The 16,253-nt window shown below is 40.3% G+C and overlaps 2 protein-coding genes across 2 annotated transcripts in view; one reads left to right on the forward strand and one right to left on the reverse strand.

Moving 5' to 3' along the window:
* Bili (FERM domain-containing protein 8 Bili) overlaps positions 1-16,253 on the reverse strand; it is a 218,594-nt gene that overhangs the window by 57,886 nt on the left and 144,455 nt on the right. The gene's annotated exons all lie outside the window — the stretch shown is intronic.
* LOC135701640 (glucose-dependent insulinotropic receptor-like) overlaps positions 1-16,253 on the forward strand; it is a 40,379-nt gene that overhangs the window by 5,846 nt on the left and 18,280 nt on the right. Inside the window, exon 2 of the mRNA XM_065222490.1 lies at positions 4,766-5,130. Coding sequence (XP_065078562.1) covers positions 4,851-5,130 — 280 coding nt within the window. The 5' untranslated portion in view covers positions 4,766-4,850. The remainder of the gene's footprint in view (positions 1-4,765; positions 5,131-16,253) is intronic.

The following is a 16,253-nucleotide window of genomic DNA, read 5'->3' on the forward strand; positions in this document are numbered from 1 at the left end:
AGGGTATTTAGCAGTATTTCCCACATTTTCTGAAATAGGAAACCACCATCTTGGATTTGAAAATGACGTCGGACATCGATTTTCGGTCTCTAGACGTCATCCCGATTCCGTAAATATCCATATTGAAGGGTATTTGGCAGTTCTTCCCACTTTGTCTAAAATCGGCTGCCGCCATATTGGATTTCAAGTTGGCGCTGGGCATCATTTTCGGTCTCTGGAAGTCATCCCGATTCCGTAAATATCCATATTGAAGGGTATTTGGCAGTATTTCCAACTTTTCCTGAAACCGGATGGATTTGGAACTTGGATTTCAAAATGACGTCGGACATTGATATTCGGCATCAACATGTTATCTCAAAAAATCAATATTATAGGGTATTTGACAGTTTATCTGAAATCAATGGCCACCATTTTGGATTATAAAATGGCGTCGGACATCGATTTTCGGCACTTACATGTCGTCCCCGTTCGAAAAATATCCATATAATAGGATATTTGGCAGTTTTTCTAGAGTCAATGGCCACCATCTTGAATTTTTCTGAATCTGAGAGCCGCTATCTTGGATTAAAAAATGGTATCAGACATATATTTTCGGGATGTACACGTCGAACCCGTTCCGAAAGTAGGTTACTTGACAGTTTTTCAGAATCTGAGAACCGCTTGGATTACGAAATGGCGTCGGACATCGATTTTCGAAATTTCTGCGTCGTCTCCGTTAGAGATGAACTAGCCTAAGGCTAAAAATCTCTTTAATAAAGCCTTAAAAAAAAACGTCGTCCCCGTTCCAAAAATATCCATATAGGGGAATTGTCTCTAATGATTGGGCCCATCGCTAAAAATCTGCTATTTATCAATTTTTTCTGGATGAACGCGTTATTGGGACGTTACTAGTGGATATTTTTGGTTCCTATTGAAAATTTAGTCGATTGCTGAATTTATGTATGGGCCCAAATTAGGGACACTTAGGCCGACATTACCTGCATTTCCCCTAATAGGGTATTTAACAGTTTTTCTTAAGCCAGTGGCCACCATCTTGGATTAGGGTTTTTTAATAAATGGCGTCAGACCTCGATTTTCGGGATGTACTGCATAGTACACTTGTTCCGAAAATACCAAAATTTGATAGTTCTTCTGAATCTGAGAACCGCCATCTTGGATTACAAAATGGCTTCGGACATCGGTTTTAGAAATGTATGCGTCGTCCCCGTTCCGAAAATACCCAAATTATTGAGTATTTGACAGATTACCTGAACACAATGACCGCCATATTAGATCCTGAAATGGCGTCGGACATTGATGTTCGGCATTTACACGTCATCCCCGTTCCGGAAAGACTCATATTGTAGGGTATTTGACAGTTTATCTGAGATCAATGGCCACCATCTTGGATTCTAAAATGGCGTCGGATATCGATTTTCGGCATCTACCCTTCGTTCCCGTTCCAATAATACCTATATTGTAGGGTATTTTACAGTTTTTCTGAAGTCAACGGCCGCCATATTGGATTCAAAAAGGGCATTAGACATCGATTTTCGGAATGAATGTGTCATCCCCGTTCTGAAAATACCCATATTGTAGGGTATTCGACAGATTATCTGAAAACAATGGTTGCCATCTTGGTCGTCATCATTGTCGGTCATTGATTTTCGACAGCTTCCGTTCCAAAAATACCAATCACTAGAAATCACTTAGATACTTGCAAATACGAAGTTCAGCGGCAAGATTCAAGCTACTTCGAGTCAAAGGTGAGATCCCGTCAAAACAACACAATTCCAGTTATTTCAATCTTATTATGTTTCGCTTTGCATCGACATGCATTTACTAGAAAACGACCAGCGACAGTTTTGCTGCGACAGAATGGAAGAATAACATGACAGACTTTTTTCGTCAATAACCATGTCAACAGTTTCCGTCAATCTTGTCGTCCGACGTACGTGAAACAACTAAGTCGTTCTGGAAAACGTCACGCAACAGGTGTTTCGTGATCAAATGAGAGAAAGACAAGAATAGAAAATGTTTCGTGGAGCAACAGCTCAGTAGATCAGTCTTTCAAGCAGAAGTTTGTTGCATCGTGCTTGTCAGATGAGCGTTGACTTTTTGTTGATGTCTTTGTTACATCGTTTATCGTCATGAGGTTGACAATTCCCAAGCCTGATCACTGGTCTGCAGTAGATATTATTAATTCGTGACTGGTGGCCTCACAACGGGATCTCGAATGCTGATTCATACTCTACAAATACGTTGGTTTTCGCAGTATGCTTTTCTTCTCTTAATTCGCTGCACGGCCGTTGAATCTGACTCATATTTGAGTTCCGTTCACTCAAATTCGAAAAAAAAACATAGGCTGAGTAAAATTTTCCCCGATTTCCATAGAAAAAAAATTCCAATATGAGGAAAATCGAGAAAGGTCTCACTCAGTCTATTAGTTTTTTTTTAATTAATTTATTTGTACAGGCTCAATCGAATGAACTTTACAGAGCCAAATTATCTTTTGCGTTATACATTATTAATGTCTTAAATCTAAATCGGTCGTCTCGAGGTTAGTGGAGATTTACAGTTTCATTGATGGGGAGAGGGAAAAGAGAGTTTGAAATATGATTTACGATACAATTATTTCATTATTCCTAAAACATGAACTTATTCCTATTCAACTTGATATCAGCAGTGTAATTATTCTATTATTACAAAACAAACATTAAAAAAAACCAGACACACACACACACACACAAAATACAAACTAAACACAAGGTTAATCAAACTTACAATCTAAGGTTAATATGCTTCAAGAAAGCATATATGCGTTTTATAAACTCCAGATCGCGTCCACCCAAAATATCCCGAACTGGAACATTAGGTTGTCTACCTCGAGCACGAAGGGAATCGTACAGCTCAGATCTGACTCCACGATGCTCAGCACAAGACCAAATTATGTGATCGGCGTCTTGGTAACCTTGTCCACATTCACAGAGATTGCTGTCCCCCAGCCCAACACGGATCAAGTGAGCGTTTAACGAATAGTGATTGGACATGAGGCGATACATCACACGAATGAAGTCTCGACCCACCTCCAACCCTTTGAACCAAGAAATCTTCGACACCTTAGGGATGATCGAATGCTCAATCTATTAGTATACTCCCAGACTGAGCAAAATTTGAGTATTGCTTTTTTTTTTTCTTTTAATGCATGGAAAATTTTACTCAGTCTTTCTATGAGTGACCTATATCGAGGCAAAAGAACGTAAGAACTCCATAAGAACCACTTATGAATTTTATAGGTTTGGCTTATGAAAAATAATGTCGCCAAAAAAATAAACAAACTGAGCATACTGGAACCGAATCACGGACGTTAAAATTACGGGTCCTGTGTCTAGATCACTCGTCCGTCAACGCTTGAGTAAATGAAAAGGCTAAAGGCGTATAACAGTTACCTTATGTTGGACGAAAATCTTTCATAAGTAGCGCTCATGAAATTCATATGTGTCGTTTATATGTCGAGCCTTATGAAAATCGTAAGTCTATTTGCCTCAGTGTATGCTTTGCTGTTTTGAGAGAAAAACCACTTAATAATGAGAAGATAATGATAATGACAAAGAGTATTTATTCTAGAATTCCTTAATTCACTCGTTACAATTGTTACTCCAACGTAAATTTTAGTTTCGTTCACTCAAATCCGTAAAAAAAGACTGAAAAATAAATTTCCTCGATTTTCCAGGAAAAACTTTCCGAATATGAGGAAAATCAAGAGAGGAAAATCAAGTATAATCCTAGACTGACTAAAACTTTCGTCGAACTTCCTCATATTCGAGCAGATTTTTGACAAAATTTATTAATTTAATTTTTAACTTTTAAAATGTCGAACAAAAATCATCAATTTACCGCATCCAATCCATAAGTTCCCCCACAGTGCATCAAACACTGCCCGTAACACGATAAATCGCAAATTGAGTCTAGCCCTTTCCTCATCAATTAGCACATGATTTCAATTTTGCCAGCCTTCCCACTTCCTTTCGGATGGCATTCCAAAATTTTATTCGGTTGATGCTCCACTTTCGATAGCTCCCGACTGCTGCTCCCCTCACCTCCACTGTGAAGCACTGCCCATTGAACGGATGGCGTTGGATGGCGTTGGCAACGATGAGTGCATTTGAAAACATCATCATCAGTTTGTTTTAGTTAAAAATTCCACGTCCCTTTTCCAGCCTTCAACCACCTCCACAATGGGATGGAAGAATAGAACTGGTAGTGATGGTTGATAGGGGCGGGGGCCGGTGGAAAACGACTTTTCCTGACACGGTTTCTGCCGCTGACTGCCACTCTATGACTCTGTGCCATGTATACGTACTTGTGTACCCATAGTTGAATGGCAAACAAAAGTTGAAAACAATTATCAAAACTCTGTGGGGATTCCACGAGGGTGGAAGTTGTCTTGTGCTCAGTTTTTTTTTATTCAAGGTAGGGCCTTGCGCTACTTTGACGTATGGATTACATTTCCACCCGGCACGTTAACAATGAATGCGACAAAGTAGCGCGAAACCCTATAAGGATTAAAATTAAAAAAAACCGGAAATGGAACCATTGTTTGTCTGAACTAGTTGGATAGGAAATGGTTTTCGTTGATCCAATTCGAGCTAGTGACAGAAACGTCCATTTCCATAAGAGAAGTTTGCGTGAACTCAAATGCTTTTGGCAAGAGCGTTGCATGATAATTTATTGAAAAGTCCAGAAAACAAAAAAACTAACCTATCCATGTTGATTCCATATCCAGATTTCCTGCGCAACAAGCAATTAAATGAATCCGCTCACCGGTCATAGCAATTCTGCATAATTCGTCCACACTCACTCCATCAACCATGACCGAGGCGCCGCCTGAATACTCGCAGTTGCGATACTTCTTCTATTTGGAATCACCATCATCCTCCGCCGCCTCGTCCTACCGACAGCACTATGAGCCGGACAAAATGCTTCAATCCTGGGACCTGTCGGCACCGGTACCGATGTCGGAAAATATGCTATCAAATGCCGAGCAGACGCAACTGCTACTGTACGACATCCTAATCCCGTTGCTGGGTTCGTTGATAATCGTGCTGAACGTGGCAGTCGTTACGTCCAGTTTGTTGCTGCTGCGAAAAGGTAAGTGCCACTGCTTTGCATAACGGCTATCAGCGCTGAGGGGGTAGAGCAAACCGGGTAACATGGGATGCCAGTTGTTCTCACTGGCATTACGGAGGACAGTTGCCTCGGTCGGTGAGTTAGGTTACATGGAATGCGCTTTCTGCAATTTTGTTGCCACTCCACGACGTCCAGACAAGCGATGGACCGCACTGCGCTGCAGATAGGTAGATTCTGCATAACAAGGATTATGTCGGACGTCAGTTCTGAGGGGAGTGTACAGTTGTAAGATAAGTTCAGCGTCTGTTTACCGTTCCGACAGGGTGCTGTTGTAGCTTTGGCATTAGTTTGTAGTTACTCAAAAACGTAAGTCATACTGCTTAAGATAGTGGTTCGCTTGATTCCATTCTATGCATCATCATAATTTTGTCGACATAACCTTACTAATGGAAAAGAAACCTCTGACAGACTGTACTTTAAGACCAGTGGTGGGCACATTTTCGGTAAATCGTTAACCGTTGATAAACGGCTTTAATGCTATATTAGCGAATTAACGTTTAGGTTAAATATGTGCTTGAAACACCCGACAGTAACTTTTTCTGGATTGTTAAAATTACGGAAGTTGTCACTGAATGCCACCTAAAACTGTATGTAGAAACATTATGGGATCCAAAGATAAGTGCTGCAGATTTTATGGATTTAAATTGTCAACGACGTCTTTAAAGAATTCAACGCTTTGACCCAGTTAAGAATAGCTGTTGATCGACACAATCCGAGCTAGAAGTGCTAGTTTTTGGATGAAAACTTCAAATTACTATGAAAAGCTTTGAGTGGGTTGGTTTATTTCCTTTAAATTCCGTTATAATTGCTCCAACCCACCCAAAGCTCTTCATGAAGGGATTCCGTTAAGAGGTTCGACAAATTTAAAGGATTGTTCAAATTACTAAAGATTTTCAAAAATAAAGAAAGATTCTTGCATTTAGTAGAAGGCAAACTAAGTTTTAATTTTATCTGAACGTGATTCAATCGGTGATTATAATTAACAGGGATGCCACATTTCAGTTTGCACTCAGCTGTCGAAGCAGTAGCAGCTGTTTTTCAGTCGATCACACTATCGACAGTTGCTTACTTCTTTTGGTGCACTTAAAGCACACATTGTGTTTTGCCAATCGAAATGGAGGTACGAAGCCAACCATGGGCGATATTGCTAATCTCGTGAAATCACTGGACGCGAATTCCGTTGACATGGACGCCACATATCGGATTGTGGAGAAGGCGATCTGCATCAAATTCAAATCTGAAGCACGCATACATTATGGCCTGATGCATAACCTAAAGCGATTAACTTTCCATTATGCTAATGGCACTGTGTACTGCGAGTTTACAATCTGTCACCAGAAGTACCAGATGGTAATAAGCTTACGTTCGTTATGGGAAAATACGGGAAAGTGTGTCATCCGGGAGAAATTCCCTGCTGAGTTGGGCCTCGACATGTACGCAAGTGTGCGAGGTGTATATATGGACGTGAAAAAATTAAAGGGTTGTGTCCTAGAAACGACCGCAGTACCCAAGTAACAATTGTAAGAACAGAAGTTGATTATTGGTTGATTTAATGTGTACGAAGCTGATTAACACCAGGCTGAATATATAGTTGATTAGTAGTGCATGAAGCGAATTGTATCCCCATAATTCAACCTCAGTAAGTTAGCTGATCTAAAGACTGAACAATATTAATTTAAGCTTAATAATACTTCATAAACCAGCAATGCGCTGCAAATATTTTAATAGCCTGATAGAATAATAAGAATTTATTGCACAATAATGTTAAATGTCGTCAGTGTCACTTACTACATTTCCGACATTTAAGTTATTCTAAATTCAGTGCCTACTTTTCTAATCCCAAGCAGCACCAGCAGTAGAGACAAGGAAGAGGAGCTTTTTAAAAATAGCTCCACCTAGAAGTGGACTGTTACGACATCGGAAGTATTAACATTTGTATTCCTGTGTTTTGTCTGTTCATCACTTTATATTGCATTTAATTTTCATACCGTATTTCAAAAATATAATGCAATTATAGTACTAAAATAGCATCGAAATACATCGCGCACTTGTATCCAAATTGTGTTTACTGCACTTGAAATAAGAGGAATGTTTACCTGTCATAATTTATTGTTTACAATTCTGCATTGCTGTATAATACTCTTCCAGTTACTATTATTCAACTTAGTTTTGACGTGCTTCAAGTTAATGATCATACCTTTTGCCACAAATATGCTTATGTGGTCGAGTGGCTGTAGTAGACGCCTGTGAATCAGCGACTGCCGGTTTGAATCCCGAAATGTAAAGGTAATTTTTAGACACATAATAACAATATAAATATGTAAATACAATTAGTCAGCAACATTCTAAAGCAGCATCATAGTATGTATGAGATATGAAACGGTCTATTATTATTATTATTTAAAAAAAAAAACAAGAAGGCTGAACAAGGGTTGGAAAAGACTGTTGATTAATGCCTTGAAAAGCTTATTATTTATACTGCTGCTAAGCTATGGGCTGATTAAAACCACCAGATTTAGATGTTTAAAAGCTGAACAAAGGTTAAAGTGGTCTATGTACAATAATTATTCAAACTAAGACTGAATAAAAATCGTTGAAAGAACACTTGTTAAGCATCAATTTGTTACCTGGGTATGACGTAGAACTACGCCAAATTGATGTATGTCATGCATTTTCGACTATTATACTTTGTTTTAAATTTTTCAAGTGTTTCAATGTTTCCGTTATGGCTCAAAACTCGCGACAATTCATGTTAGCATAATCGACAACCGTTCATATTACGCATGAGATAATGTATTTAAATTTAATATAATGGTTAAGAATAGACAGAATTTTCCCTACATAACTACATAACATAGAGTTGATCAATGTTGATCTATTTTGCTGTGATCAATGTGCACCCAGACAACCAGAATGTACGTATATTTAAAGTTTCCATAAAAGTGGAGGCCATATACGTGCAAATTTTAATTTCTTTTTAAACGAGTTGATTTGACATTATATACGATTCAATCTGTAATAACAAATTCAATTTGAAAAACCTTGCGATGTAATCCGATTTAATTTGTGATGCAGTACGATGAAAAAAAGATTCGTCGTATATAAGTCGGAAATTTGCATTCTATACGATTTAACTTAAACATAATGCGATGTATGTCATACTTATATGCGATGGTGACTTAAACTGTAGCTATTTACGATACTTTCTGTGCATTGTTATACGACTTCTGGTTGTCTGGGCACTAACTTCGACATCGACTACAATAAGAACTGACACAATTTCGTCACACATGTTTTGTTGATTTGCCCCTCAGTATAATACACAAAAAAAGGCATGCATGTTGTGGGATAAAACAATTCGCCAAAAATACGTTATTTTTTCATTAGTTTTGAATTAGGTCCATGAAGCAGTGAAGAGAGTTAAGGTTGCATTTTATGATAAAGCAACAGGCAGTTGTTTTCCCTATCAGAAGACGGTACTTTCAGTTTTGAACAAAATGTCAACGAAGTAGGGGAGGAAGCGGTATAACGATCAAACGGGGTTTAATCACCTCTTTGTTCTCCATAATATAAAATTATCATGCATCATCATTATGTACTTTACAGCGTGCTCGTACAATGATGCAAAATAGAATACTGTGACTTTCCTCAAATCAAACGTTTGGCTTCCAATAAGTAGGAGCTTAGTACAACATTAATTGAAAATTAGGGGGATTCAGTTATTGATTTTCAAAGTCAGAGCAAAAGCTCGTATACAGGTTCTCCACCTGTTCAATGTTTTGATAGTAAGCATCATAGTTAAGGTACATCGGGGCAAGTTGAAACGGTACAAGTATCTCTTAGCGGAAGTGAATATTCACTGTAATTATTTTTGAGAGGCATTGTGTACTACCGGAAACTACTATATTAGAAATAATCTCAGCGATTATTCACTTCCGCTAACAGATACATCCACCGGTTCAAGTTCCCCAAGCACTTCTTTCTATATGATGCACGGTATATGCATTTGGGTAAACATCCGACGTCCCTCCTTCTTTACATACTTACCTTACCAATCAGGCTAAGGCCTTGTTGTCCTCTGCTGTCCGAAGAAGTCGTCTCCACTCTACTCGATCCATGGCCACAGTTCGCCAGCCTCGTAGTCTGCGAAGGGTCCGCAGGTCACCTTCTACTTGGTCGATCCACCTTGCCCGCTGCGCGCCTCTTCTTCTTGTTCCTGTTGGGTCGCTTTCTAGAACCATTTTCACTGGGTCGTCGTGCGGCATTCTTACGACGTGCCCAGCCCACCGTAGTCGCCCAATTTTTGCAATGTGAACGATGGATGGTTCTCCCAGCAGCTGGTGCAATTCGTGGTTTATTCGCCTCCTCCACGTTCCGTCATCCATCTGCACTCCACCGTAGATGGTACGCAACACCTTCCGTTCGAAAACACCAAGGGCGCGTTGGTCCTCCACGAGCATAGTCCAGGTCTCGTGGCCGTAAAGGACCACCGGTCTAATCAGCGTCTTGTAGACAGTCAACTTCGTGCGGCGGCGAATTTTATTCGACCGGAGCGTCCTCCGGAGTCCAAAGTAGGCACGATTCCCTGCCATAATGCGTCTTTGAATTTCTCTGCTGGTATCATTTTCGGCGGTCACCAGTGAGCCCAAATACACGAACTCATCGACCACCTCGATTTCGTCACCGTCAATCTGAACTCGGGGTGGGAGGCTAACATTGTCTTCCCTAGAACCTCTTGCTTTCATATATTTTGTCTTTGATGCGTTGATGGCAAGTCCAATCCGTCTAGCTTCAGCCTTCAGTCTGATGTACGTTTCCGCCATCATCTCAAAGTTCCGTGCCATAATGTCAATGTCATCGGCGAAACCAAGGAGCTGGATGGACTTCCTGAATATCGTGCCACTCGTGTCTATCCCAGCTCTTCTGATCACACCTTCTAACGCGATGTTGAACAGCAGACACGAAAGTCCATCACCCTGCCGTAACCCCCTTCGAGATTCAAAGGGACTCGAGAGTGTCCCCGATACTCGAACAACGCACGTCACTCGATCCATCGTCGCCTTGACCAATCGCGTCAGTTTATCCGGAAATCCGTACTCGTGCATAATCTGCCATAGCTGATCTCGATCGATTGTGTCGTATGCGGATTTGAAATCGATGAACAAATGATGTGTGGGCACGTTGTATTCGCGGCATTTCTGCAGAACCTGCCGAATCGCGAAAATTTGGTCCGTGGTAGCGCGGGCACCCATGAATCCCGCCTGGTATTGCCCCACGAACTCTCTTGCATATGGTGACAGACGGCGGCATAGAATTTGGGAGAGTACCTTGTAGGCGGCGCTCAGCAGTGTGATCGCACGGTAGTTGCAGCAATCCAACTTGTCGCCCTTTTTGTAGATTGGGCATACGACACCTTCCATCCACTCCTCCGGTAATATCTCCTCCTCCCAAATCTTGGCAATTACCCAGTGCAGCGCTCTAGCCAGTGCTTCACCACCGTATTTCAATAGCTCACTTGGTAGTTGATCTACACCAGTTGCTTTGTTGTTCTTCAGCCGACCGATCTCCTCCTCAACTTCTTGAAGATCAGGGGCCGGTAGCCTGTCGTCTTCTGCGCGTGCTCCAAGGTCTGTTGCCGTGCCACCTTCGTTTTCTGCTGCTTCACCGTTGAGGTGCTCGTCATAGTACTGCTTCCACCTCTCAATCACCTCACACTCGTTCGTGAGAAGGTTACCGTCCAAGTCCTTGCACATATCGGCTTGCGGCACGTAGCCTTTGCGCGAACTATTTAGCTTCTCGTAGAACTTCCGTGTGTCGTTTACGCGGTACAGATTTTCCATCGCCTCGCGATCTCGATCTTCCTGCTGACGCTTCTTCCTTCGGAAAACCGAGTTTTGTCTGTTCCGCGCTTGTCTGTATCGCTCCACATTCAATCTCGTGCGGTGTTGCAGCATTCTCGCCCGTGCTGCATTCTTCTCCTCTACTAACAGTTTGCATTCGCCGTCAAACCAGTCATTTCTTCGGTCCGGGATTGCAGTACCTAGTGCCGCTACAGCAGTACTACCTATGGCTGAACGGATGTCCCTCCAGCCATCTTCAAGAGAGGCTGCGCCAAGCTGCTCTTCCGTGGGTAGTGCAACTTCCAGCTGCTGCGCGTAGTCCTGGGCAACTCCGGTGTCCCGTAGTTGCTCAATGTTGGGTCGTGGCGTTCGACTTCGACGTGTGTTATGCACCGTCGAGAGTTTTGAGCACATGCATACTGCAACTAGGTAGTGGTCCGAATCTATGTTCGCACTGCGGTACGTGCGGACGTTGATAATGTCGGAGAAGAATTTCCCGTCGATTAGAACGTGATCGATTTGGTTTTCTGTGTGTTGGTCAGGTGATCTCCAGGTGGCTTTGTGGATATCCTTGCGGGGGAAAAAGGTACTTCGAACTACCATACCCCGGGAGGCTGCAAAGTTCACGCATCGTTGGCCGTTGTCGTTCGATACGGCATGCAGGCTGTTTGGCCCGATTGCCGGTCTATACATTGCCTCCCGTCCTACCTGAGCGTTCATGTCGCCGATGACGATTTTGACGTCCCGTTGCGAACAGCCGTCGTACACCTGCTCCAGCTGCGCATAGAACGCTTCTTTCTCGTCGTCGGGTCTCCCTTTTTTTTTTTTTTTTTTTTTTTAACTCTTTATTTGTTCCAAATTCAAATTAAATTACATTTCATTTTAACCTAGGTGCTCCAGTTACTGCAGTAACGTACCAGCCTTAATTGTTATGATATATATCTAAGTGTTTTTACATTGTTCATGTCTTGGCAATTCAGTATTTTAAACAGGTTTTTTAACCTGCATGTCAGTATAACAATTGATATCTTAAAACTAAAAACTAAAACTAAATCTTATCTAAGTATAAAGGGAATTAATCGTTGCAATTGAGGATTGCAACGATTTTTGCCTGAAATTATTCATTATTTTGTTGGACATTTGTGCTAAAGTCTCAACATTCGAAATTCTATGTACTTCGGTTGTACTGTACCAGGGAGGCAACTTCAAAATCATTTTCAGAATTTTGTTCTGAATCCTTTGAAGTGCTTTTTTCCTGGTAGTGCAGCAACTAGACCATATTGGCACAGCGTAAAGCATGGTCGGTCTAAAAACTTGTTTAAATATTAGAAGTTTATTCGTCAGGAAAAGTTTGGATTTCCTGTTTATAAGAGGATACAAACATTTTATATATTTGTTACATTTGGCTTGAATGCCCTCAATGTGATCTTTAAAAGTTAATTTTTGGTCAAGTATTAATCCAAGATATTTCACTTGGTTTGACCAGGAAATTGGAACTCCGTTCATAGTGACTATGTGGCTACTACTAGGTTTCAAAAACGAAGCTCTAGGCTTGTGTGGAAACATTATAAGTTGAGTTTTGGAAGCGTTGGGAGAAATCTTCCATTTTTGTAAATAAGAAGAGAAAATATCTAAACTTTTCTGCAGTCTGCTGCAAATAACACGAAGACTTCTTCCTTTAGCGGAAATGCCTGTGTCATCAGCGAACAAAGATTTGTGGCAACCCTGAGGCAAATCAGGGAGGTCCGAAGTGAAAATGTTATACAATATAGGCCCAAGAATGCTACCCTGAGGAACTCCTGCTCTAACAGGTAGTCGATTAGATTTGGAATTTTGATAATTTACTTGAAGAGTTCTGTCAGTTAAATAATTTTGAACTAATTTCATAATATAAAGTGGAAAATTAAACTTTTTCAATTTAGCAATCAAACCTTCATGCCAAACACTGTCGAATGCTTTTTCTATGTCTAGAAGAGCAACTCCAGTTGAGTGGCCTTCAGATTTGTTTGAACGAATTAAATTGGTAACTCTTAAGAGTTGATGAGTAGTTGAATGCCCATGGCGAAATCCAAACTGCTCATCTGCAAAAATTGAGTTCGTATTGATGTGAAGCATCATTCTATTCAAAATTATCTTTTCAAAAAGTTTACTTATTGAAGAAAGCAAACTTATTGGACGGTAGCTAGAAGCTTCAGCTGGATTTTTATCCGGCTTCAAAATTGGAACAACTTTTGCATTTTTCCATTTATCAGGAAAGTATGCCAAATGGAAACATCTGTTAAATAATTTTACCAAGAAAGACAAGGTACTCTCTGGGAGTTTTTTGATGAGGATGTAGAAAATTCCATCATCACCTGGAGCTTTCATATTTTGAAACTTTTTAGTTATAGACCTTACTTCGTCCAAATCAGTCCCCCAGGAATCATAAAAAATATTTTCCCGAGAGAAAATATTCAGAAAATCCCGAGCAACCTGATTCTCAATAGGACTAGTAAGACCCAAACTGAAATTATGGGAACTCTCGAATTGCTTAGCAAGCTTCTGAGCTTTTTCCAAATTTGTGATCAAAATGTTACCACCTTCTTTAAGCGCTGGAATAGGCTTTTGAGGTTTTTTCAAAATTTTTGTGAGTTTCCAAAAGGGTTTGGAACTCGGGTCTAATTTAGAAATATTATTTTCAAAAGTTTTGTTCCTCAGGGCAGAGAATCGCTTTTTAATTTGTTTTTGCAAATCCCGCCAGATAACTTTCATGGCAGGATCGCGTGTTCTTTGATATTGTCTCCTACGGACATTTTTAAGACGGATCAAGAGCTGAAGATCATCGTCTATTATAATTGAATCGAATTTAACCTCGCATTTTGGTACTGAGGCAGCTCTTGCTTCAACTATAGAAGTAGTCAGAGATTCAAGAGCATAATTAATTTCATCTTTGGTTTGCAAAGGAATGTTTGGATCGAAGTTATATTCCATAAATGTTCGATACTGCTCCCAATCAGCTCTATGGTAATTGAAAGTAGAGCTGTTGGGATTACAAATTATTTCTTGGGATATTTCAAAAGTTACTGGAAGGTGATCAGAACCGAAGTCAGCATGGGTAACCAATTGGCTACAAAGTTGACATGAATCAGTTAAGACCAAATCAATAGTGGAGGGATTTCTTGCAGAAGAAAAGCATGTTGGGCTGTTTGGATATTGAATAGTGTAATAACCTGCAGAACAATCATCAAACAGAATATTACCATTGGAATTGCTTTGAGCATTATTCCATGAGCGGTGTTTTGCATTAAAATCACCAATAATGAAGAATTTAGACCTATGACGGGTAAGTTTCTGGAGGTCACCCTTGAGAAAATTCTTTTGCTGGCCTACGCATTGGAATGGCAAATAGGCAGCTATAAACGTAAGTTGTCCAAATTTTGTTTCAACAGAAACTCCCAAAGTTTCAAAAACTTTGGTTTCAAATGAAGAAAGAATTTTATGTTTGATTCGTCTATGAATAATGATGACAACGCCACCACAGGGTCCATCAAGACGATCATTTCTATAAATCAAGTAGTTTGCGTCCTTCTTAACCTTATGGGCAGGTTTAAGGAACGTTTCAGTTATAACGGCAATATGCACGTTATGAACTCTTAAAAAGTTAAATAGCTCGTCTTCATTATCTTTAAGAGATCGAGCATTCCAATTTACAATATTTAATGCTTTAAAATCCATTACTGAATTTTAAAGTCATGACAATATTATTTGCAAATTTTACTCCAGTTTGAATAGCATCAAACATGGAGTTAGATTTAAGCATATCAGAAATCATGTCAATTAATGAATTCTGTAAAAATTCCATTTTGGGGGCAGTAATGCTTCCTAAGTCAAAATTGTCAAAATTTCCATTAGAACGTTGGTTAGTATTTTGATTTCTACCCGCTGCAATAGCAGCATAGGTAGCTCCATTAACTCGCTGAACATTGTTAGCAGCGAGGGGAGTAGGTACAGATGAAACATTTGAAGCAGGGGAGATATTTGTACCTACGGGTACGAATGTAGAATTTGTTCCTCGCTGACCGTTGTTAACAGCAGAGGAATTTGTACCTGTTCGGAAACGTGGAGCCTTTCCTACCTGACGGTTAGAACGAGATTGTAGGATCGCTTTGCGAGTCTTACATTCCCAAAAATTGGATTTGTGGTTTTCACCACAATTTGAACATTTAAATTTCTTAGGATCTTCCTTCACAGGACAGTCGTCCTTTGCGTGAGAGGAATCACCACAATTCATGCATTTAGCTGGCATGTAGCAATTTTTAGTTCCGTGACCCCATCCCTGGCACTTACGGCACTGGGTGAGGTTTTGGAAATTTCCTCCAGTCTTCCTGAAGTGTTCCCACTTCACTCGGACATGGAGCATAAGGCTAGCTTTTTCTAAGGCCTTAAGGTTGTTTAGTTCACTAGACTTGAAGTGAACTAAATAAAAATCATTAGAAATCCCGTTGCGCGAATCGCCAGGACGGGATTTCATTTTCATTTTGATTACTTGGAGTGGCACAACTCCAAGTAATTTTGCCAGTTCATCTTTGATCTGATCCAGGGATTCACCACTGGGCAGTCCTTTCATGACAACCTTGAACACACGTTCAGTTTTGGTGTCGTAAGTAAAAAATTTGTGCTTCTTCTCAGTAAGATACTTGAGAAGACATTTAAATCCGTCCAAGGTTTCAGCCAATACACGGCATTCACCCCGACGTCCAATTTGTAGTGAAAACTTAACTTTCACGAAATTCAAAAGTTCCATGCGAAGAGCATGGAAATCGGTAGTGGTTATCACAATAGGGGGAATCTTTTCCTTCTTGGCATTAAGCCGGGAAAGTTTACTAGAATTTTTCTTGGATGATGGATCATTCTCATCATCCGTGAGCAAATCAAATTGATTACTCAAATTAATTTCATCAGAAGGGGGGTCAAGAGTTTGCCCCTTTCTTTTGCGTTTAGGCGCCATGGCGGCAGTAAATTTTTATCCAAATCGACTTCCAAGCAGATTACTATAAGAATCTGAAGGATCGAAGAGGAATTTTCCAAATCGATATCCAAGAAGGATTACCTCGGGTAGGGTCCAAACAAGGATCGAAGAGGAATAAGAGTTGAACAAGGTAGAAAATTTTTACAGGTTGAGCACTGAAAAGTGCTGTTTAAATTTGTTGTAGCTTTAGGTAGTAGTAACACTTCCTTCAGCAAAAAGCAAATAGATCCGCACGG

Source organism: Ochlerotatus camptorhynchus, unplaced genomic scaffold (genome assembly GCF_037179485.1).
Source record: "Ochlerotatus camptorhynchus isolate MF236.1 unplaced genomic scaffold, CSIRO-AGI_Acam_v1.1 ptg000170l, whole genome shotgun sequence".
NCBI lineage: Eukaryota > Metazoa > Arthropoda > Insecta > Diptera > Culicidae > Ochlerotatus > Ochlerotatus camptorhynchus.